This window comes from Pelobates fuscus, chromosome 6, assembly GCF_036172605.1.
Source record: "Pelobates fuscus isolate aPelFus1 chromosome 6, aPelFus1.pri, whole genome shotgun sequence".
Taxonomy (NCBI): Eukaryota; Metazoa; Chordata; class Amphibia; order Anura; family Pelobatidae; genus Pelobates; species Pelobates fuscus.
Genome location: NC_086322.1, coordinates 87,631,052 through 87,653,883, shown reverse-complemented (window position 1 = coordinate 87,653,883; position 22,832 = coordinate 87,631,052). Strand labels below are relative to the sequence as shown.

Genomic DNA, 22,832 nt, shown 5'->3' with positions numbered 1-22,832 from the left:
GCGCGCACGCACTCGGACAGGCGCGCGCGCGCGCACTCGGACAGGCGCGCGCGCGCGCACGCACTCGGACAGGCGCGCGCGCGCGCACTCTGACAGGCGCGCGCGCGCGCACTCTGACAGGCGCGCGCACTCTGACAGACACGCGCGCGCACACACTCTGACAGACACGCGCGCGCACACACTCTGACAGACACGCGCGCGCACACACTCTGACAGACACGCGCGCGCACACACTCTGACAGACACGCGCGCGCACACACTCTGACAGACACGCGCGCGCACACACTCTGACAGACACGCGCGCGCACACACTCTGACAGACACGCGCGCGCACACACTCTGACAGACACGCGCGCGCACACACTCTGACAGACACGCGCGCGCACACACTCTGACAGACACGCGCGCGCACACACTCTGACAGACACGCGCGCGCACACACTCTGACAGACACGCGCGCGCACACACTCTGACAGACACGCGCGCGCACACACTCTGACAGACACGCGCGCGCACACACTCTGACAGACACGCGCGCGCACACACTCTGACAGACACGCGCGCGCACACACTCTGACAGACACGCGCGCGCACACACTCTGACAGACACGCGCGCGCACACACTCTGACAGACACGCGCGCGCACACACTCTGACAGACACGCGCGCGCACACACTCTGACAGACACGCGCGCGCACACACTCTGACAGACACGCGCGCGCACACACTCTGACAGACACGCGCGCGCACACACTCTGACAGACACGCGCGCGCACACACACTCTGACAGACACGCGCGCGCACACACACTCTGACAGACACGCGCGCGCACACACACTCTGACAGACACGCGCGCGCACACACTCTGACAGACACGCGCGCGCACACACTCTGACAGACACGCGCGCGCACACACTCTGACAGACACGCGCGCGCACACACTCTGAATGTATAAAGTGTTCATATATAAAACAAGCAACCAATTCAGTCATGCAGGTATTTACGCGTGTCTGTCAGAGTGTGTGCGCGCGCACACACACTCTGACAGACACACGCGCGCACACACTCTGACAGACACACGCGCGCACACACTCTGACAGACACACGCGCGCACACACTCTGACAGACACACGCGCGCACACACACACTCTGACAGACACGCGCGCGCACACACACTCTGACAGACACGCGCGCGCACACACACTCTGACAGACACGCGCGCGCACACTCTGACAGACACGCGCGCGCACACACACTCTGACAGACACGCGCGCGCACACACACTCTGACAGACACGCGCGCGCACACACTGACAGACACGCGCGCGCACACACTCTGACAGACACGCGCGCGCACACACTCTGAATGTATAAAGTGTTCATATATAAAACAAGCAACCAATTCAGTCATGCCGGTATTTACAAAGCAAAATACCATTTTCCTTAAGTTTACAAGCTCTATGTCATTACCTAAATACAATATGAACCGAGCAGTATTACAACAGTGCATTTACAGTGCAAACTGGGCATTATAGCATTATCAACATACCTCCGAACTGGCTGTGCAATTTTGCTGCGAGGCACTGGTATACTCCCACCTGAGGGTGTGCTAGGTCTGGGTAAGCCACTTCTCACTGCTGGCCCAGTTCTGGCAATTGGACTTGCAGAGCCAGGAGGTTGGCTTGTAGAGGTGGCTGTTGAAGGGCTGTTCTGTGAAACAGTGGTAGCTTCTTGTGCATTTGGAGAACCATGATTACTTAAAGCTTTCATAGGCTGTCTCAATGCTAATGGTGAAGGTGTTGAAGGGGAGCGGAACTTGCATGGCGAAGGTACTGCATAAACAGGAAAAGAAAGCATACAGACTATGGGCATTTGTCATGTTTACTTACTGACCGCAACAAATAGATCATAATAAATTAAGCACCACAATCATACAGTACTAGAAATCAATGTGTGTACATTGCAGTGCAAACTGATATAGGGGCACACTAAACATCACAAAAACTACATAGTTACATATAGTTATGGTGCTACAAGTCTTTAGGGACCAATTCTTCACACAATCAGACAGAAAACAAGTTTGTTGTAAAAAAATTGCTTTTATATGAGCACCCAGATAAACCTTTTCAATATAGGCGATTACATTCTATTGTCAAAAGCCAGACAAAAATTATTGCTTTTGCTTCAAAAAAATAAAATAGAATTTCAACTAAATTCAGCTGAAATTCCCACAGCTAAACCTGATAAATCTGTCAGCTACTAGAGAAACACGGGGGTCACTGTGACAACCCCCATACTGACAGGGATTAAACCTCCTCCTGTCTCCGCTGTCCCTGTAGTGAGTAGGGGCATGTTTGCTCAAGAACAAGCAGCCAATGGCACCTTGCTGTCGTAAAATACTAGCAACTGGGCAGATATGCTGCCAAGTCACTATAGCATACAGATGGGCCTGGCACACAGTGCCACGGGCATTGGGTAGATGCATGTAACAAAGAATGGCGGCTTAAAAGATTAAGGGGGGGGGGGGGGAGGAGTGTGGATGAAAACCCCTTCCACCTAAAATAAGTGGATAGTTAATGCAATGTTAAACACAAATACACACCAGGCAAATGAAATCTCACTTTAACAGTGCTCTCACTACGGCAAGGGATTCAGGGTAGGCGTATGCAAATGAGCTCAACAGAGAATCACAGTTTTGCCTCATAATTCCACTTTATACATTGATTCCTTGGAGAATGCGTCTGCTGCATACAACAGCTTTGAAACACAACTCAGGAAGAGGTGCAATGGTTGTTATTTGTTATTTCAACTCAGCAGCATGAGATGGTTTACTGGCTTCGCTGGTGTGTGTATTTGTGTTTAACATTGCATTAACTATCCACCTTGTTCAGATGGAAGGGTTTTTATCCACACTTTTTTCCCACCACAACTTATTTGGTATGTACTTAACAAGTAACGCCAAGCCTCCATAGCAAGCCAGTAACCAACCTAATGCTGATGAGTTGAAATAACAATGAAACAGCTGTCCATGAGTGGTTCACTGGCATTGCACCTCTTCCAGAATGCTTGGTTGTATAGGGAGAGGTATTCGCAGTAAAAAGAGGGAAATGCTCATGTCATTGTACAGCACACTGGTGAGACCTCACAGTATTGTACGCAGTACTGGAGACCGTATCTCCACAAGGATATTGATCCTTTAGAGAGAGATCAGAGAATGGCTACTAAACTGTTTCATGAATTGCAGGATAAAACTTACAAGGAAAGGTTAAAGGATCTTAACATGTATGGCTTGGAGGAAAGACGAGACGGGGGGATATGATAGAAACATTTAAATACATAAAAACTAAGCAAGTTATAAGCGCTTCCAACTCACACACAGAAGAGAAAATAGCAGTCAAAAAAAAAAAAAGGGACAAAACATTTTTTTTTAGATACATAAATGAGAAAAGGAAAGTAAAACAAGGATTAGTTAGATTAAAAACAAAAGAAGGAAGGTATGTAGAAGAGGATGAAGGTATGTAGAAGAGGATAAGGGTCTAGCTGACTGCCTCAATTAATGTTTTTGTTCAGTATTTACAGATGAAAATGAAGGAAAAATCACATCTAACCTCAGATTAAAGACCATCAATGTCTAAAAAAGAAAAGCGAAATAAATCTAATTCTACAAAAGAAATATAAGGCAAATTCAACAGGCCGCACTTAAGGAAGCAAGTTGTGCTTTCCCCAAATACACGTACATAACATATCCATAACACGTACCACTCCTAAATACTTAGAATAAACTAAACGGTAGATACAAAAAATAGATCGGAAATCAGAATCCAAGAACTTACAACTGAGATGACACTGACTGTACAGACAAGCTTAAGTGCTGAAGAAATTGGCATTCTGCACAGACAATGCACAGACTCAGCAGACAATAGGGGTGTGGAAGAAATGATGAATAAGAAATACATCAATAAAGCAAGCAATGTATGGACCACGCCTGGTGAATAATATTAAATCACACCCAGAATGTAGAACTCTAACAGCCACAAAGGAATAGACATTTATTTATTAAGAAGCATATGCTCAACACAGACGTGTACATGTTTCAGCCCCTTATAAACCCATTGTTTGTTTTGATTTTTGCAGAAAGAGAGGTTACACAGGTTCTGAGACTACTGCAAGAAACTGCAGATAAAAACACTTTGTGATATTATCTCATGTCTAGCTAGACGTGTTTCAGACAACAGTGACCTCTCCCCAACAGTGCTGGGAGTAAATCAGACTATTTATTGTCCCTCTAAGGCCCTGAGATTAGCATGATACTTCACATGCTCTCTGTTATTTAAATTTAGGAAAAGAACTGCCAAACAGGGATTACTAAATTGTCAGACAATTAATTACAAGACCCCACCCCTACACAGAACAAATATAAGATCATCTAGCCTAGAGTGAAACTATCATTTGAAGAGTACTCCCAATATGCACATCAGGAACCACTTCTCAGAACCAAGAAGAAAGAGGTACTGCCAACCAGGAGACTGGTTTGATCTATAGGGTGTGATGTTATCCCATAAACCTCTGTCAAGGAGGAGTTAATGGAATATGTAGCTTGGCCCCCCTCCACCACTGGGTAGGTTGGGGGTAGGCAACCTTCGACACTCAGGATGTTCTGGAATACATTTCCCATGATGCTTTGCTCGCATTGCGGCTGTAAGAGCTTTATAGGAGATGCAGTACACAATATTTGGAGTGTCAGAGGATGGCTCTCTCTGGCATAGTTTGCTATGTTGCTTGTCCTTAAAGCAGCATGGTCACACCCCCTTCAAAATTACTATTTCACTAAGAAAAACTTTATGAAACACCTAAAATGACGGTGTTGAAATTTTACTGAATTTCCAATGCAGTCAACAGATATACCAAGACAAACTAGGGACGAATTGACAAAACCTGACAAAAAGGTGGAACCAACGCCATTAAGTTTTGTAACCTCCTCAAGATGTCAGTAGTGACAGCAGTAGGGAAAAAGGCTCCATCTACGGATGATCCTGTGGTCTTGCATGCTGAACTCTTACACCTTCCAATGGTTAGAACACCAACATGGGCTCCAGGCAGCTGAAGCACCAGGAGCTGAAGATTATCATTAGGAAGACCGTGGTTGCAGTTGTAAGAGACAGATTTAGTTAAGTATAACTCAGTGGAGCAGCACATTTGGGGGGGGGGGGGGGGGGGGGGGGGGGGAGGATCTTTGCTATATATCCTACCGCATGGTTTTAGTAAAAAAAATAAAAATAATAGTATGTATCATTTAGCAGCACTGTATTAAATGGATTTATACAAACAAAATCAGAGGAGAGGTTTAAATTAAAGCCAAATCACTCAGTGGATTTTCTTCAAGAAACGCTCTGGACAGATTCTGCAGGACAAACAATGCATGACATTTGTAAGAGCTTTAATAAAGCAAAATGTGTCACTGAAGTATCTGCAGAAAAAGAAAAAAAACCCCATGTAAAATGGGCCGACCGGACTTTAGACTGAATTTTGAGGTTGTGAACATTACCTCCTTTAGGGGCTGAAGGTTGAACCCCCGGTTTTGTTTTCTGGGAAGAACGTGGCATACTTATCTGCCTTTTTGGTGCTGTTGAAATACAAGGAAGAATTACATTTTTCTGAGATTTATTTAAAATAAATAGATGGAAACTCAGATGTGACCGTGGTAATGCTATGATTCATACTGCGGCGTGAGAAAGCCATAACAATGTAAAATAAGAGGGTGTGCATAAAGCGTGCCAGAAATTAAAATCCCGAAAGGTTGCGGTGATAATACTGGAGATGCAGCCCGACAAAGTGGTACTAGCCTTGAATGTGCCTTTAGTAAACAGTTCTGATGTGAATGTATTTTACAAATTGACAACCTCTCTACACAGAATCCAAACACTGACTGATGTACTATGATCATATATATGCATTGCATTAGAAGAAATATTGAATGTACAGCTTTATAAAATAGCACAGCACAGTTCATTTACAGATTTGTTTTCCAAAACTGTAAAACATTAACTTGTAACAAATACAAAAGTTATGGGCTATTATCTGGAAAAGGTGTATCTGTTGCCAGTTACAGTTTTATTTTGATTTATTGCTGTAGACCTGTTCTTAAATTACAAGTGAAGATGTGTTTTAAAAAAAAAAAAAAAAAAACCCCCGCACATTTCTTGCTTTTATTTTCAGCAAAAGATGAAACAGTGACTTGGGAAAGGTCAGTCTTTCGAGCATCCATGCTAACTGTATAGTATGGTGTAGAACAGGTCACACGACCTGTTAGCGTTATGAAAATAGCAGGCGAATAATGGATTCTATTTACAGATTATGGTTTGTTGTGCATATCGGTCCCAAACACTGACTTAGGTCTCAGTGACAAGGAGGATACCATTTTAGTGTGTTAGGGCTAATCAACTCTAGAGTTTGTGTTTTGCTAACCACCTCCCATCCTCCAAAAAAAAAAAAACACTTAAAAATGTTGATATACAAATGGCATATGGCAGCACAGCGACCCCATAAGGTAGCTATATTAAAATGATTTCATAGTAAATAGTGCACTTTAGTGCTGCCATTTCACAGACTCTCAAACAATAGCCCTTATTATAAATGCACAGCTTTTAAAGCCATTAATACATTTTGAATGTATACGCAAAAAGGCCAACTTTCAGACTATAAGAATAGAGGAGATCAAAGAGTCCAGTAAAAGCAGAGAAACTAGGGCTTGTTTAAAATTCCCCAGAGTATTTAAAGGATCACTATAGGGTCAGGAACACAAACATGTATACCTGACCCTATACTGTTAACACCACCATCTAGCCCCCCCTGGGCCCCTCATGCCTCTATAAATATAGCAACATTTTACTGTATTTAAGCCAGAAGCTGTAACTCTGCATGCTGTTTGCCTCAAAAAAACAAGCAGTCTGCTGACATCATCAGAAGTGGTGGCCTGATCCAATCACAATGCTTCCCCATAGGATTGGCTGAGACTGACAAAGAGTCATATCAGGGGCAGAGTCAGCACGGTTCAAACACAGCCCTGGCCAATCAGCATCTCCACGTAGAGGTGAATTGAATCAATTAATCTCTATGAGGAAAGTTCAGTGTCTGCATGCAGAGGGAGGAGATACTGAATGTTTGGATGCATTCTAGGCAGCCATGACCCAGGAAGCACCTCTAGTAAACATCTAAGGAGTGGCCAGTGAAGTTATCACTAGGCTGTAATGTAAACACTGCATTTTCTCTGAAAAGACAGTGTTTACAGCAAAAAGCCTGAAGGTAATGATTCTACTCACCAGAACAAATTCAATAAGCTGTAGTTGTTCTTGTGACTATAGTGTCCCTTTAACTTGGCTGGAACAGATACTCATAGAAATACCTTCTGTACTAATGGCTGCCCACTGTCAAACACTCAATTGAAGAGTGTCATCAGCAAAAAAAAAAAATCAAGATTTGACTGACATAAAATGTATTTATGAAAGAAAATATTCAATTGGCTTATCGGAAGAGAGGACAATGAGAAGACTGAACCAAACAAAAACAAAATTACTAATTATGTTGACAAAGAAAAATTGGGTATTACTGTCAGAGAGCGAAAGTCACTCCGTTCAAAATGAAAAAGTGCATCCCTAACATCTCCACTAAACAACCATTATGTTGAACAGCAAGAGCTGGCAAACAATAACATATCTGCATAATAAGGTCTGCATGTAATTCGGTTTATTAAAAACACTAAAGCAAATCTGAGACTTCTTCAAATGGGTTAATCAGAAGTTAGCCAAGTATAGGTTTTTCATACAACATAAAAACAATCACATACAAACAAAATAAAATAACGCAAAATGTCACATTGGTTGTGAAGCAAAAGCCAACATGCTAATAACACCTTGCATCCTTCTCACATGACCAGTCAAAGGGCATCTGTACATGCCAAGGATACAGACAAATATAGTTACATGCACCCATAGCAGAACATGCAGCATGTAAAAACGTGGAAAGAGACATGCAGCTCAGATTGTAAATGCTGATCAAAACACACATTATAGCCATTTTATGAACACTGAATATGTAAATAGTTCTCATCCACACCCACCCAATAAAAAGCAATAGCAAGGTGATGAGCTATGTAAACTTTACAAATTATTATTCTGGGCCCATCAAAAAAAAATTAAAATAAACCGAGATCAAATTATTACCAATTAGCAACTATATCTATGATTTCAAAAAACGAAATTACAGAAACGAGTAATGAGATAATTATCAAAATCCTAAATGTTTACCATAAACCGATACAAATTATTTAGAATCAGTATTGGAATATTTAAGCCATCACATGGTAGAGGTTCAGTTTTATAGTTTAACACTTTTAAAAGTGCAAAAGTTTGAGATGGAAAAAAATAATGTCCAAATTTGGGGCCTTATTTGTTAACACCTATCTCCGTGCAGACAGCACAACGTTAACATGCGCATGAATTCAATTGGAAATAATAGTGAATCTATTATCTATAGTTTGCAGCCTGTTCATCAAGCACAGTGTATAATGGAATTGTAGGCTCTTTAAAGTGTCACTATGTCATTTTGCAAGACAGGTGGTCTTTCAAAATAAAAGCTTAAAACCCCCAAATCATGGATCACCCATGTTGACCAGGAAAGTGATGTTACATATCCCTGTAATAGGGAAATTGTGTATGGAGTGGGCATATTGGGTACATACTGGAAGTACTGGGCGCTCGAGACATTCCTCCATTTGGAACCTGTAAATTAGACTCACAGCTTCTGCTGTTTTTTACAGCGTCTGCAGATTGAATGCCTGTTGCCCTGTAGAGGTTTGGAAGACTGTGTCTTAATTTTTCTGCATAAAACAAAAAAAACACAACAAACCAAAGTATTAGAAATGCAAACACATGTACACTTTCTGAAGGGAGTCATAGAAATACAGTCGCTTTATAGACTCCTTTTATGCCCAGGGCTCCAAAAAGTATTTGACTAAACCCTAAAACCTACTTTTCCTGCCTCTTAGGAAGGCAATGGATAAACATGGAGTGGGCTTGATAGAAGAGCCAGACTATGCTAAATTAGAACAATGAATAGGGAATATGAGCCCTCAACTGAGTAACAGAGGGTGCAAACTGCTCCTCCACTCCCGCTCATACTTCAACAAAGTACATTTAAAAATACATTTCCATTCAGGTGATCTGAGCTGCATGCATTTCATTAAATTATACCAATAAGAATTTAAAGGGACTCTACAGTGCCAGGAAAACATTTGTTTTCCTGGCACTGCAGTATCCTTCAGTGCCCCTCTCCCTCCCACCCCCCATCCCATGTTGCTAAAGGGGTTAAAATCCCTTCAGTGACTTATCCAGAGACATCAGCGCTAGGTCAGGCTTGCCTACTCTTCTCCCCCACCGATGGGGGAGACCGCATGCGCGGCAATGGCCCGCACACACATTAGACCTCCCCATAGGAAAGCATTATTCAATGCTTTCCTATGGGGATTTTGGCGATGCTGGAGGTCCTCACATAGCGTGAGGACCTCCAGCGTCGATTAAAACACTTTTCGTGTTCTAAGAACACAGAAGTCCCTCTAGTCGCTGTCTACTAGACAGCCACTAGAAGGACTTAACCCTGCAAGGTAATTATTAATTACACTTGCAGGGTTAGGGGGGTGGGAGTTGGCACCCAGACCACTCCAATGGGCAGAAGTGGTCTGGGTGCCTGGAGTGTCCCTTTAAGCAACAGATTCTGCTTTGATATTTAACTTTTCATGTTGATACTATAATCAACCTAAGCTGAGTAACTAGTGTTTCTGCTCTCTACTTTGCACATGATAGATTTTGTACATGCTGGACAGCCCTACAGGCAGCATTCATCATAGTTACTGAACCAGAAGCAGGTTAGGAGCATAGAGTAGATTTGTTACCAAAGGGTCTGCCCATGGCAGGGAGAATATAGCAGAGCATCTGACTTTTCAGACAAGATTACTGTCAGTTTTATGAAATCAGCACACTATATTTTCTCTCTGTTTTTTTTTTATAGAACAAAAAAACAGCAAGTAATTTAAGCTGATCAAAAAAGTGCTGAAAAAAAACAAAACACACACGTGTCTGATCTTAGGGTCACTCACCTTCATTTTTAACCACATTTGTCTGCATTTCAGTGGCATGACCCTGAAGAGAAAGTCGAGGCTGTTGCAAGCGACTGATCATAGGCTGTGGGGAAACCCCTCTATACTCCAGACTTCGAGCTGGGGACCTAGAGCGGGGAGAGTTTCTTGGTGACTGTCTAGGAGATGGTCGCGGTGAGTGACGGGGAGATGCTGAAAATCTGTTTACAGACAGATGCATTGTGTGAGAAACTGCTTCTTCGTCATCTTCTAGGCTCTGTGCATCAAGTTCCTGGTCGCTGTAGGTCCCTCTCCTCATGGAGTTACAGGAGGAACCAGAACTGCGTCGAGAAGCAGTAGCTGCGTATTCTTGGCGAAGGCCTAATTAAATAAAAACAAGATATTTATTTTGCAGCAGAGACATTTTATGGTTATCATTTAAAGTTCAAAGCACATCTTCCAACCTAACAATTTGCAAAATATTCAAATCACAAGGGCAGTCAAAGACTGAAGACTGATGTATTTTAGAATAGAAAAATGCCACAGACCATCACATTTCTTTCCCATACACAAGTTTTGTTCTCACCTTCAATGCTTTTACAAATAATGGGAAAGTGGATTACTTTCAAAAATGTAATGTTTTAGTCTCCGTTTTTATGGATTTCAAACAGGAAACTCTTTACTAAACGCAGGGTAGAAAAATCACAAAAAACAAACTATACACACCAGTGCACTTCAGCAGTCTGACCTCACAGAAACATATTGCATTATTGCTCCAAATGCATGCACATAAAACCGTTTTAAAAACGTTCTATTTCTCAAAGAAAATAATAGGTTGAAATTTTATACAGTGGTACCTCGGTTAACGAATGCCTCGGTAAACGAAAAATTCTGTTTACGAATGGAAATCCATTGGAAAAAAATGCCCGTTTACGAATCTTTTCACAATACTAAGCAAGTTTCCGGGATTATAGACCCACTCCCTGCATACTGGAGTCTGGGTAGCATGTGAGCGTGGAGGTATTGTAGAGGTTTTTGCAGTGAGTTTTGGAGACTTTTGGAGCAATTTGCAGCGGTTTTGGGACGTTTTGGTGCATTTCTCAAGAGGTGGAAAGGTAGGGAGCTGAGCTTAGTTGTTTGCATGCCTTTTACTGTGTTTTCTGCATTGTAGGGTGGTTTCCATGCCAGCTCATGTGCCATGGCTTTTACTGTGGTTTCCATGCCAGCTCATGTGCTGTGCATGCCTGTTAATGCGTGTTCTGCATTGTGGGTTTGTTTCCCTGCCAGGTATATGTTTTATCTCACTTGAAAAAGCCTAACAGGGCGCAACGCGTTGTGATTTTATTATTTGTTTAAATAAAAGTAAGATTTTTAGACTACCCATTTGCTTTGGGGCAGTCTTTTATACTTTTTTTTGTTTATTTAATTTGTACTTGGCGCAACCTATTTTTCATACACATCAAGTCCATCATCAAAAGTATCCTAGGTGGGGATTGTTCCACCCACGCTGTTACCATAGAGCGGTTTGTCTGCTCTCAATATTGTAAGTATATTTCATTTTATTACTACTTATTTGCAAATATGGAGAGCACTATGGGCCTTCTTTTTCTTTAATTGCATGTAAACTACACTACAACTACCATTTGAGGGATATCCTACAAGTGGGGAGTTGAAATACCACTGTAAGCTGTTTAGAGCTCTGAAAAACGTTTGTTCGATTAAACAACTAAAGGCTTAATATACCATATACGGCTCAATTGGGGAGTGAAAATTTAGCCTCACGAGTAGAAATTCACCCCCTGGTGAGTGTGTTATCTACCCTCCAAAATTGAGGTCGCAAGTTACTTTTAAAGCCTAGCAGGTGACATAGGATTTTAAGCCACGAGGTAGACAGACAAATCAACATGTTAAAGCAGCTCTATCACCAAATATATCAAACTGTGTCTGCAACTCTATCCCTCCCCAGCGTGTTCTAGTTTTCATAAAAAAAATACATAAATACAATCTAGGACTGCTTTCCAATAGTCATAGTACTTAAGATGTCAACACTTAACAATGGCAGAGTTTAAGAAAGGTTCTGTTTCATGTAGCAAATAAATTTACCCATAATCCATCAATAAGAGCAAACCCACAAAAGGGCAAACAGCAGTAAAACCTGCTTTCAACAACATGAAGTGTCAAAGTACATGAATACATAATTCGGATTTACCTAAAAGTTTTTCTCACCACTTTCCTCTCAGTCCCAACATCAGTAACATACTCTCTATGGCAGTAGCCATATCCCATTCTTATGAATTTACCACAATTTTTTTAAGCCTTTCGCCACCAACATTTTACTACCCTCTTCCTTTTTTTTATTTTAATTTTTTTTTAAACAAATTTTAAGCCCTTACGGACCTATAGTCTATCAGAACAACTCAGTCTTAAAAAAATGTTCTAGCAAAAAAAGTTTTCGCAAAATCCAACACATTAAACAATTGCAGAGCTGCAAAATAAGCACCATATTCCATACAAGCAGTGTCTTTAGGGACCAGATTGTGATTCTTAAGGGGATACTCTAAGCATCAGAACAACTTTCGGTTAATGGAACAGGTTTGGTGTACAGTATAGATCATGCCCCTGCACTTTCACCTTTGTTTCTGTTAATGCAGCCTTAGCCACACCTCCCCTGGCTGTCACTCACACAGCCTACATGAAAAAATGGTTTCATTTCCAAACAGATGTGAAAGTACAGTGTGGTTTAAGAAGTTTTATTTCCTGCTGTCAAATGTCCTAATGACACGCAGGAGGCAATTAACAGCTGTAGATAAACCACTCTAAATTATACAGACTGTGCAATAAAAGGAGAAGTTTAATTGAACAGTTAGACTGCAGCAACATAGTCTATACACCAAAAGCACTCCATTAAGCCAACATTGTTTCAATGCTTATAGCGTCCCTTTAAGGGGTTAAATGAGGCTCTCATACATGTGTCTAGCTCTGGCAGCAGTGTAACTTTTGTCCAGGGCGTTATTCCTGTCACTACAGTATTAAAAACGCAGTATAGGCCTACAGCCCCCTTGGCACTTTTGAAAACTACTAGCTCAGCTTAATGTGGATGCCCAGCTTACCACTAGCACAGCTCTGTTCCTGGCTCCAGAACATGTCCCCATTTGAAACAGGATGCCCACCCAGCAGTGTAAATATGACAACTTCCCTATAGTGAAAGTTCCACTTGAAGAAGAACATTGCTCATTCACTACCCCTTTGTAGGTGTTAACACACTTATTAACAGTAAATTCCTGGCTAATATGCCAACCCTACCTCCCTCACGCATGTTATTATATCTGACCATTTGCTGCATTAAATGATTTAGCAGAAAGAAGGTCTTATCATTCTAGGATGCACTGGAATATAAAACCATTGTAACTTAATACTCACTGTCTTCTTGCATTCGTGCCAATATCTGGACATCGGTGACATCATTCAACTTGTAAGCAGAACCCAATGAGTCATCATCCATCTCAGACGTGCTTAGCTCACTGTCTATTGAGGACTGGGGACTTACGGGAGTAAGATTTTTATCAGCAGCAGTTTTATAGTTGGCTGTAAAAGGAGAAAATATATAGATAATTAGGATGTGTAAATACACACAACACATACCATAAAAACACCAGTTAGGATTCTAGTTTCCTTTTGACTATGTTCAAACATTGTGTAACATATGTATACTTCTTGCTGCATACAGAGAATACAGAAGGTAGTACAATTACACATTCAGTGCACTCTCATTGACCCACCACTAATCAGGAACATATAGTAGGAAATGCACACATGCTTAAAGCGGCACGGTCATGTCGAACTTACCTTTCCTCAATCTCTTCCTCTTCTCCCCCTCTCTCGGGATCTGTTATTCTTTTCTTCCTGTCTTCTTTAGTTTTCTTTAAAATTATAAGACAAAGTAGGGACTCTTTGCCTTATGGAGGATTCCTCCGCTTGACCAGCTCTGACCAGCGGAGGAGCAAAGTGTGCTTCATTTCCGCTGGTCAGAGCAATTTTCCCATGATCCCTAGCTTTCCTCCCTGTTCCCACAATGCTTCCTGTCAGTATTGCCGAACGTCCTGTCACTTACACAGAACGCCGGCAAAATGGCCAAATTGCATCCTAACAGAATGAGAAGAGTTTCTCCATTCGTGTTAGGATGCAATTCGGTACTTTGTTCGTATCGGAATGAAAACTCTGATCCTATTCATTGCCGCAGCTGCATCTTGCAGCCGCTTAGTAGATAACTCCCTAATTCCCACGGTATCAGGGAGTATACATATGTTACTAAAAGGCTGAAAGACCTAAATTGGTCTTTCAGCCAAATTTACTAATACTAAGTAAAGATTACTTAGTATTACTAAATAATATGCCCGTACTCGCTATATCGCGAGTAGTGGCATGTGTAGAAAGCAGTGAGCAGCCTATAGCTGCTCACTGTAAAAAAACAAAAAACCTAATAACCCCCCCCCCCCCCTCCCAATCAGAGTGCTCTGTGTCATTTTACACAGCGTGGGAAAGATCTTTTGAATTTTCACACGCTGTGTAAAATGACACAGAGCACTCTGATTGGCTTAAACCAACCAGAGTGTTCTAAGCCTAATTGCAGGGGGGGCAAGGCTTTATAAGCCTTGACCCGCCCTGCGGAGCTCAGTACGTGGCGTGCCCTCGCCGCCGCTCAGGTCCGTAGGCCCCCCCCCTTATTGTTTTATTAGGGCCCCCACCCACCGCTCAGGGGTGGGGGCCGGGGGGAGGTCAGTAGGTCCGTCCCCCTCATCATTATGGCCCCCACCCGCCACACAGTGGTGGGGGCGGGGTGGGGGGGAAGGACAGTAGGTCCCCCCCATATCTTTATTTAGGGCCCCCACCCACCGCTCAGCAGTGGGGGCCAAGAGGGGAGGACAGTAGGTCCCCCCCCTTATTGTTTTATTAGGGCCCCCACCCGCCACACAGTGGTGGGGGCGGGGGGGGGAGGAGGACACTAGGTCCCCCCCTCTCTTTATTTTGGGCCCCCAACCACCGCGCAGGGGTGGGGAGTACAGTAGCATCCCCCCCCTCATTATCATTATGGCCCCCACACGCCACACAGTGGTGGGGGCAGGGGGGGGGGGGGGAGGACAGTAGGTCCCCCCTCTTTATTTTGGGCCCCCAACCACCGCTAGGGGTGGGGGCCAGGGGGGAGGACAGTAGGTCCCCCCCCCCTCATTATCATTATGGCCCTCACCCGCCGCCCAGGGGTGTGGGCCTGGGGGGGGGGGGGGAGGACAGTAGGTTCCCCCCCCATTATCTTCATGGCCCCCACCCGCCGCTCAGGGTGGGGGAGGGGGGAGGACAATAGGTCCGCCCCCCCCCCCCCTTATTGTAATTTATGTAATTTTTTTTCAACAGTGAGCAGCCACAGGCTGCTCACTGTTTAGTAGACATGCCCCTACTCGCGGTATAGTGAGTAGGGGCATTTGGGAGCTTTTAATCTCCCTTGTGCTATTATGGGGGTCATATTGACCTCCATAGAGTGAGGGGGGGACATGGGGGGCTTATGAAGCGGCAGGGAGCACTGCTCCCTGCCGCTTCTATCTTTACATATTACAAGGAGGGAGCTGCAAGTCTGTCTAGTGTGGGCAGATGATGTGTCCCACTGGGACTTCACCTACCCACACAAAGATGGCGGCGCCCTGAATATAGATCGGGGCAGAAGATACAGATTTAAAAAGAGGTAATCTGGGGGGCTTAGAGGTATTTGGGGGTGACTAGTGGGTCAATTGGATATAGTGGAGGCGGGAGGGGGGGTTAAAAAAAACAGGATTCGGCATGACAGTGCCGCGTAGTAAAAGCAGCACTGTTATGGTAAATAAGAAAACAAAACCAACAAATTGCGTCAAGTTTGTGTCAAGTCATGTCATTGCTACTATAATATTATATAGTGTATATTGCATGCAGCTAGACCAGTGTTCCTATAAGGGAGCTTACTGAATTAAGTACATGGTAAATAAATGTGGACTTGACTGCTAGCTTTATCTACTGACCACGTCTAGTCACTTACTATTGATGTGAGGAATGGAGAAGAAGCTAATTCCACATAGAAACAATGACAATTAGGCAAACCAGTGGGGTTTAAAGCGGCACTGTCATGCCGAATCCCGTTTTTTTTTAATCCCCCTCCCGCCTCCACTACATCCAATCGACCCCCTAGTCACCCCCAAATGCCCCTAAGCCCCCCACATTACCTTTTTTTTATTCTTTATCTTCTGCCCCGATCTTTATTCAGGGCGCCGCCATCTTTGTGTGGGTAAGTGAAGTCCCTGTGGGACACGTCGTCTACCCACACTACACAGACTGAGAGATTCCCGCACATGCCCAGTGAAACACCTGGACATGCGAACGGGAATTTCATCTATTCATTCATCAGACAGACGAATGAATGAATAGAAAAAATCAGATGAACAAACTAACACTGAATATCAGTGTTAGTTTGTTCGTTCAGTTTATTACAAGGAGGGAGCTACCGGCGTGCAGCTCCCTCCTTGTAATATGTAACTATAGAAGCGGCAGGGAGCAGAGCTCCCCACCACTTCATATGCCCCCCAGGCCCCCCCCCCCCCCCCCTCACTCTATGGGGGTCAATATGACCCCCATAATAGCACAAGGGAGATTAAAAGCTCCCAAATGCCCCTACTCACTATACCGCGAGTAGGGGCATGTCTACTAAACAGTGAGCACAGCCTATGGCTGCTCACTGTAAAAAAAAAAAAATGGTAATAAGGGGGGGGGGGGGGGGGACCTATTGTCCTCCCCCCCCGGCCCCCACCCCTGCGTGGTGGGTGGGGGCCCTAATAAAACAATAAGGGGGGGGACCTACTGTCCTCCCCCCCGGCCCCCACCCCTGCGCGGTGGGTGGACGCCCTAATAAAACAATAAGGGGTTAGGGACCTAGTGTCCTCCCCCCCGGCCCCCACCCCTATGCGGTGGGTGGGGGCCCTAATAAAACAATAAGGGGGGGGGGACCTACTGTCCTCCCCCTCTGGCCCCCACCCCTGCGCGGTGGGTGGGGGCCCTAAATGAACCCCCCCATCAAGGTGACTAGGGGTCCCAAGCCCCTAGTCACCCCCCTACCCAAAACATTCTATCCCCTACCTACCCCCCTCACCCTAATAATAGTGAGGGGGAATAAAATAACTAACCTGTAAAAAAAAAAAAAAAAAATTAAACTTACCATTTGGCGTCTTCTTTTTTCTAAATTCTTCTTTCTTCAGCCCCCCAAAAGGCCAAATAAAAATCCATCATACCCGTCCCAATATTAAAAAAAAAAAAAAAAAAAAAAAAAAAAAACGAGCGCAAACAAAAATTACTCCATGTTCACCCATGGAGGGCACACCGCATACTGAGCTCCGCAGGGCGGGTCAAGGCTTATAAAGCCTTGCCCCGCCCTGCAATTAGGCTTAGAACACACTGATTGGTTGGTTTAAGCCAATCAGAGTGCTCTGTGTCATTTTACACAGCGTGGGAAAATTCCAAAGAACTTTCCCACGCTGTGTAAAATGACACAGAGCACTCTGATTGACTTAAACCAACCAATCAGTGTGTTCTAAGCCTAATTGCAGGGCGGGGCAAGGCTTTATAAGCTTTGACCCTACGCGGCTGCCCTCCATGGGTGAAGATGGATTAATTTTTGTTTGCGCTCGTTTTTTTTTTTGTTTTTTTTTTAATATTGCGACGGGTATGATGGATTTTTATTTGGCCTTTTGGGGGGCTGAAGAAAGAAGAATTTAGAAAAAAGAAGACGTCAAATGGTAAGTTTAATTATTTTTTTTTACAGGTTAGTTATTTTATTCCCCCCTCACTATTTTTAGGGTGAGGGGGGTAGGTAGGGGATAGAATGTTTTGGGTGGGGGGTGGGTGACTAGGGGCTTGGGACCCCTAGTCACCTTGATGGGGGGGGGGGGGGTGGTGTTCATTTAGGGCCCCCACCCACCGCGCAGGTGTGGGGGCTGGGGAGGACAATAGGTCCCCCCCTAATTGTTTTATTAGGGTCCCCACCCACCGCTCAGGGGTGGGGGCCGGGGGGAGGACAGTAGGTCCCCCCCCCATATTGTTTTATTAGGGCCCCCACCCACCGCGCAGGGGTGGGGGCCAGGGGGGAGGACAGTAGGTCTCCCCCCCCTTATTGTTTTATTAGGGCCCCCACCCACCGTGCAGGGGTGGGGGCCAGGGGAGAGGACAGTAGGTCTCCCCCCCCCTTATTGTTTTATTAGGGCCCCCACCCACCGCTCAGGGGTGGGGGCCGGGGGGGAGGACAGTAGGTTCCCCCCCCCCTTTTATTGTTTTATTAGGGCCCCCACCCACCGCTCAGGGGTGGGGGCCGGGGGGGGGGACAGTAGGTCCCCCCTTATTGTTTTATTAGGGCCCCACCCACCGCGCAGGGGTGGGGGCCAGGGGGGGAGGACAGTAGGCCCCCCCCTAATTGTTTTATTAGGGCCCCCACTCACCGTGCAGGGGTGGGGGCCAGGGGGGAGGACACTAGGTTTCCCCCCCCCCCATCTTTAACACCCGCGCGGGGGGGGGGGGGAGAGGAGTGTTTATTGTTTTTTTGTTTTTTTTCTCAGTGAGCAGCCACTGCTTACTAGACATGCCCCTACTCGCGGTATAGCGAGTAGGGGCATATTATTTACTAATACTAAGTAATCTTTACTTAGTATTAGTAAATTTGTCTGAAAGACAAAGCCGCGGCAATGAATAGGATCGGAGTTTCATTCATTAGAATGAAATTCCGATACGATCAAAGTACCGAATTGCATCCTAACACCAATGGAGAAACTGTTCTCATTCTGTTAGGATGCAATTCGGCAGTTTTGCCGGCGTTCTGTCTAAGTGACAGGACGTTCTGCAGTACTGACAGGAAGCATTGTGGGAACAGGGAGGAACGCTAGGGATCATTGGAAAATTGCTCTGACCAGCGGAAATGAAGCACACTTTGCTCCTCCGCTGGTCAGAGCTGGTCAAGCGGAGGAATCCTCCATAAGACAAAGAGTCCCTACTTTGTCTTATGATTTTAAAGAAAACTAAAGAAGACAGGAAGAAAAGAAGAACAGATCCCGAGAGAGGGGGAGAAGAGGAAGAGATTGAGGAAAGGTAAGTTCGGCATGACAGTGCCGCTTTAAGTGTAATAATAAACAAAGGCCTATGTTTAGAAGAAACCCAATTTAAAGTTATGTTTTAAGATGATGCTAATTTTCAAGTTATCTGCGTGCTGTTGCTGGTCTTGTCCTGGCCAAAACTCATGGGTCAGGATAGAGAAAAATAAAGGTAAGGTATCAGATCTTACAGGTTATTCAATAAAGGATTAAAATTATGGAAAACAATAGCACACAATTTGCAAAGCTGGACAAAGATTAGAAGAGGTGAATAATATCGTCATTTTTTTGTTTTTTTTAATGGTCAGGCAAAAAGTAGAAATAGACTAGTTTATACGAAACAGGAGATTTGATAGGTATGGGAGTTTACCAATGTAAGGAGTGGCACTGTGATGGATAAGACCGAAGCATTTAGTGGGGTAAAATCCCCATAAAACAGCCCAGCATGTAAGAGATGCAGGAAAATCTACCTAAAGTGTTATTTCAAAAAGAACAAAGGTGTTGTGTTGTGACTTGACTCTTACACAGCATACTGCAGTAAACTGGAAATCTTTAACATCAATTTATTGCTTGGGACATTAGAAGGTTAGTCTTTATGTGCATTGCCAGTAAGAGAATATATAAAAACGTGTAGGCGTGCCTTCAAGACAAAGTCAGAAGTATGCTCATAAAAAAGAAGTATCTGAAATCCAGAGTTCAGAAGTAAAGAGCACAACCATTGCCAAGTGCAGAAAAAAGGGTTGAAAGGGATACTTAAGGGCAGAATTATCAAGCACATTGGTTACATAGTCAATAACTCAAACAAAATAAATGCATTTTAAACAAGCACATTAGTAAATACATTCTCATTTGTCATGTCTAGTTTGTAGGGATTTAAGTGCATTATCTTCAACCCTATTTTACCCAGACAGAGCTCAGACATGCTAACCCATTTAATCCTATGATGGGGGAGAATTCCTTGCATGTACTACAGCACACACAAAAGCAAAGTACAGAACACTGAACAAATGTGTGTGACCTGAGTGAGCAGTTTTGACTAATTTCTGCTATGAAACCTCTTAGGATACCGGTACTTGTCAGTGCAATACCATTCTCTCTTCATGCTTATTTCACAGGACAGTGGGGCAGATATACATCAGAATTATCCCCTTGATGTTCTGTAAGATGCAGTGTTGCAGACCAAGTGCTGAGAATATGAGTTTAGAACAAAATGGCATAACTACTACGGGATTTTCCCAGGCACGATTGTTAGAAAAATGCAAACTGTTGAGTATCATGATTTGTCTACTTGTTAAGTAGTAAAAAGTAGTATTTTTTCTCTACTTATTATTGCCCTTACGTTTCGATTGTCAGAATCTCTTCCATTGGTATATTGTTCTTCGTTATTGCAATGCCTGTTCCACTGATAATGTAAAACCCAGCATTGAAAACTACAGCATTATTTATTTTTTTAAATGGAAGTCACAGGAGGGAGACCAGTGCATGCAGATATGTTGCTGGACAGTCTACATCATTTTCCATTTTTAATAAGTCTTTCCCCCCCCCCTTACTCCCCCCAACATCAAGAAATAACATTTAGGTAAAAACATGTTAAAAATGCACCCTAGAATGGAATTTGGGCCTGAAATAGAAAATGTATTGCCGCTGCCAATAATGAAATGTCCCTGTTAAATAAAATCAGAGCTCCTTAAACATCTATTAAGTATAATTGAATCAGAGTTTCTTTGGCTTATTGGATGTACTTTCTGCAGATGGCGTCTGATTAGAAGATATTCACTGACGTCAATAAAGGCCGATTACTTCCACTAGGAGACTTAAAATACCACCATGGCAAAAACAGCTTTGAAAAAGATCTGGTAACCAATATTGTTAACATATTACAATGTATTTAGGGTGGGTTAAGACAGGCAAGAGTGCAACATGAACACACATGGTATGACCCTAACAGCCAGTTCAAGGTAAAGTTTTGCAAAAGAAAACTTGCACAACAAAAAAGAAAATAGTCTTTAATATATGATGCCATGGGGGAGCCTGTCAAGGAAACAATGCAGTAAATGTTGGAAGTATTGACTACTTTTTAGATCTCTTCGTAAACATTGAAATAAACATTTTATTTTAGGGTTTCCTTTCACCAAAAATGGCAAAAGGATAACAATGTCTAAAGAGAAGTTTGTTTGCCTGTGAACAAATTGCCTTAGAGGCAGTGCGAAGAGAGAAACGTTTTTGTCACCTTGACACAGTAAGTACACATTCAGGTGGTATCTTCCCCTGACAGATAAACATTGTGTTATTTACTCACCTGTGCTGCTAGGCAGTACCAGCTGCCTCACTACTGGAGGTCTCACAAGGGTAGAGGACGGAGAATTGAATCCACTACTGTATGGACTTCCACTAGGATTTGGACTGTAACAGCTAGCATAACTGGCAGAATTATATGGAATGTTGTACATACTCTGTCTCTTGCTGGCTGGAGAAAAAAAAAGTTAAACATAAATAGTGTATGTGTTTGTATGTAGCTAGTAAAACAAAACCATTTCTTTACTAGTGCTGCAGTTCTAAATACTAAAACATTTTTATACTAGCTGATCACAAGCAATATATACAGTATGGACAGCAATACTGACAACAACAAACAAATAAATTAGATAAGTCACTATTTTTTGGATTATGAAGAAAAACAAAAAATGCTCAGTAAAATGTATTACAAAAAAAGTCACTTTTTTATAAGAAAAGGCTAAAGAACCAATTTGGCCTGGGAAAAATAAAAACGTGTTAATGCATAAACAATGTTAAGAACTGTGTTGGTATAATACACAAAGTTCCAGGTGAAAAGTAATATTAACATGCGTAATTCAACAAAAGAGAAAATTACCAGATCAATACATTTTTAACTTATTATAATTTTTGCAACTAGATCATCATCCTTTTCTGTTTTGTGACACGTTCACTTCTTTATTTTATGTTTCTTCTTCTATCATGTTATTTTGACTGTTGGAGAATAGGTCAAGGGTGCAGGTGCTGACAATATATCCAAACTGAATCATTGATATTATCAACACTTCCCAGTAGCTACATAATCCATCTCCTCCTTACACTGACACCACTGCGTCCCAACTCACTATTTTAGTAACAGCCTACATTACAATACAAAGATTATGAAGACACTGTAAGCCATCTCAGACTAGCCTCAAGACAGCAAAAATCCTTATGTGTACCCACTACTCTTCTTCCTGACCATTTATTATGTGTGTACCAACCTACAATGGCTCCTGTTCAGTGCAGGACTAATTTCCATCTAAGTATCTGACCTGGTGGACAATCAAGGTCAAAGAATCACATTATTATATTCTTAATACAAAGTATTATTGATTCCTTGTACAGAATTTAAAGAGACATAACCACCAACAAGCTTCAACTCCACAAAGTGTTTTTTGCGTATGTAGATCATGCCCCTGCAATCTCACTGTTCCATTTTCTGTCATTTAGGTGTCAAGTTTGTTTATGCGTCCACAGCCACAGCTCCCTCCCCATGTGTTTCACTCCGGCTACCCACAC

General features: G+C 43.3%; 1 protein-coding gene across 3 annotated transcripts in view; it reads right to left on the bottom strand.

Moving 5' to 3' along the window:
- SLAIN2 (SLAIN motif family member 2) overlaps positions 1-22,832 on the bottom strand; it is a 70,157-nt gene that overhangs the window by 7,401 nt on the left and 39,924 nt on the right. The window contains exons 3-8 of one of the 3 annotated variants that reach the window (XM_063457932.1): positions 21,577-21,744; positions 13,549-13,713; positions 10,150-10,509; positions 8,737-8,874; positions 5,545-5,622; positions 1,549-1,831 (exon numbers count right to left, since the gene is read on the bottom strand). In XM_063457932.1, the coding sequence (XP_063314002.1) occupies positions 1,549-1,831; positions 5,545-5,622; positions 8,737-8,874; positions 10,150-10,509; positions 13,549-13,713; positions 21,577-21,744 (1,192 nt within the window). The remainder of the gene's footprint in view (positions 1-1,548; positions 1,832-5,544; positions 5,623-8,736; positions 8,875-10,149; positions 10,510-13,548; positions 13,714-21,576; positions 21,745-22,832) is intronic. The other 2 variants (XM_063457933.1, XM_063457934.1) reach the window with 2 other exon arrangements.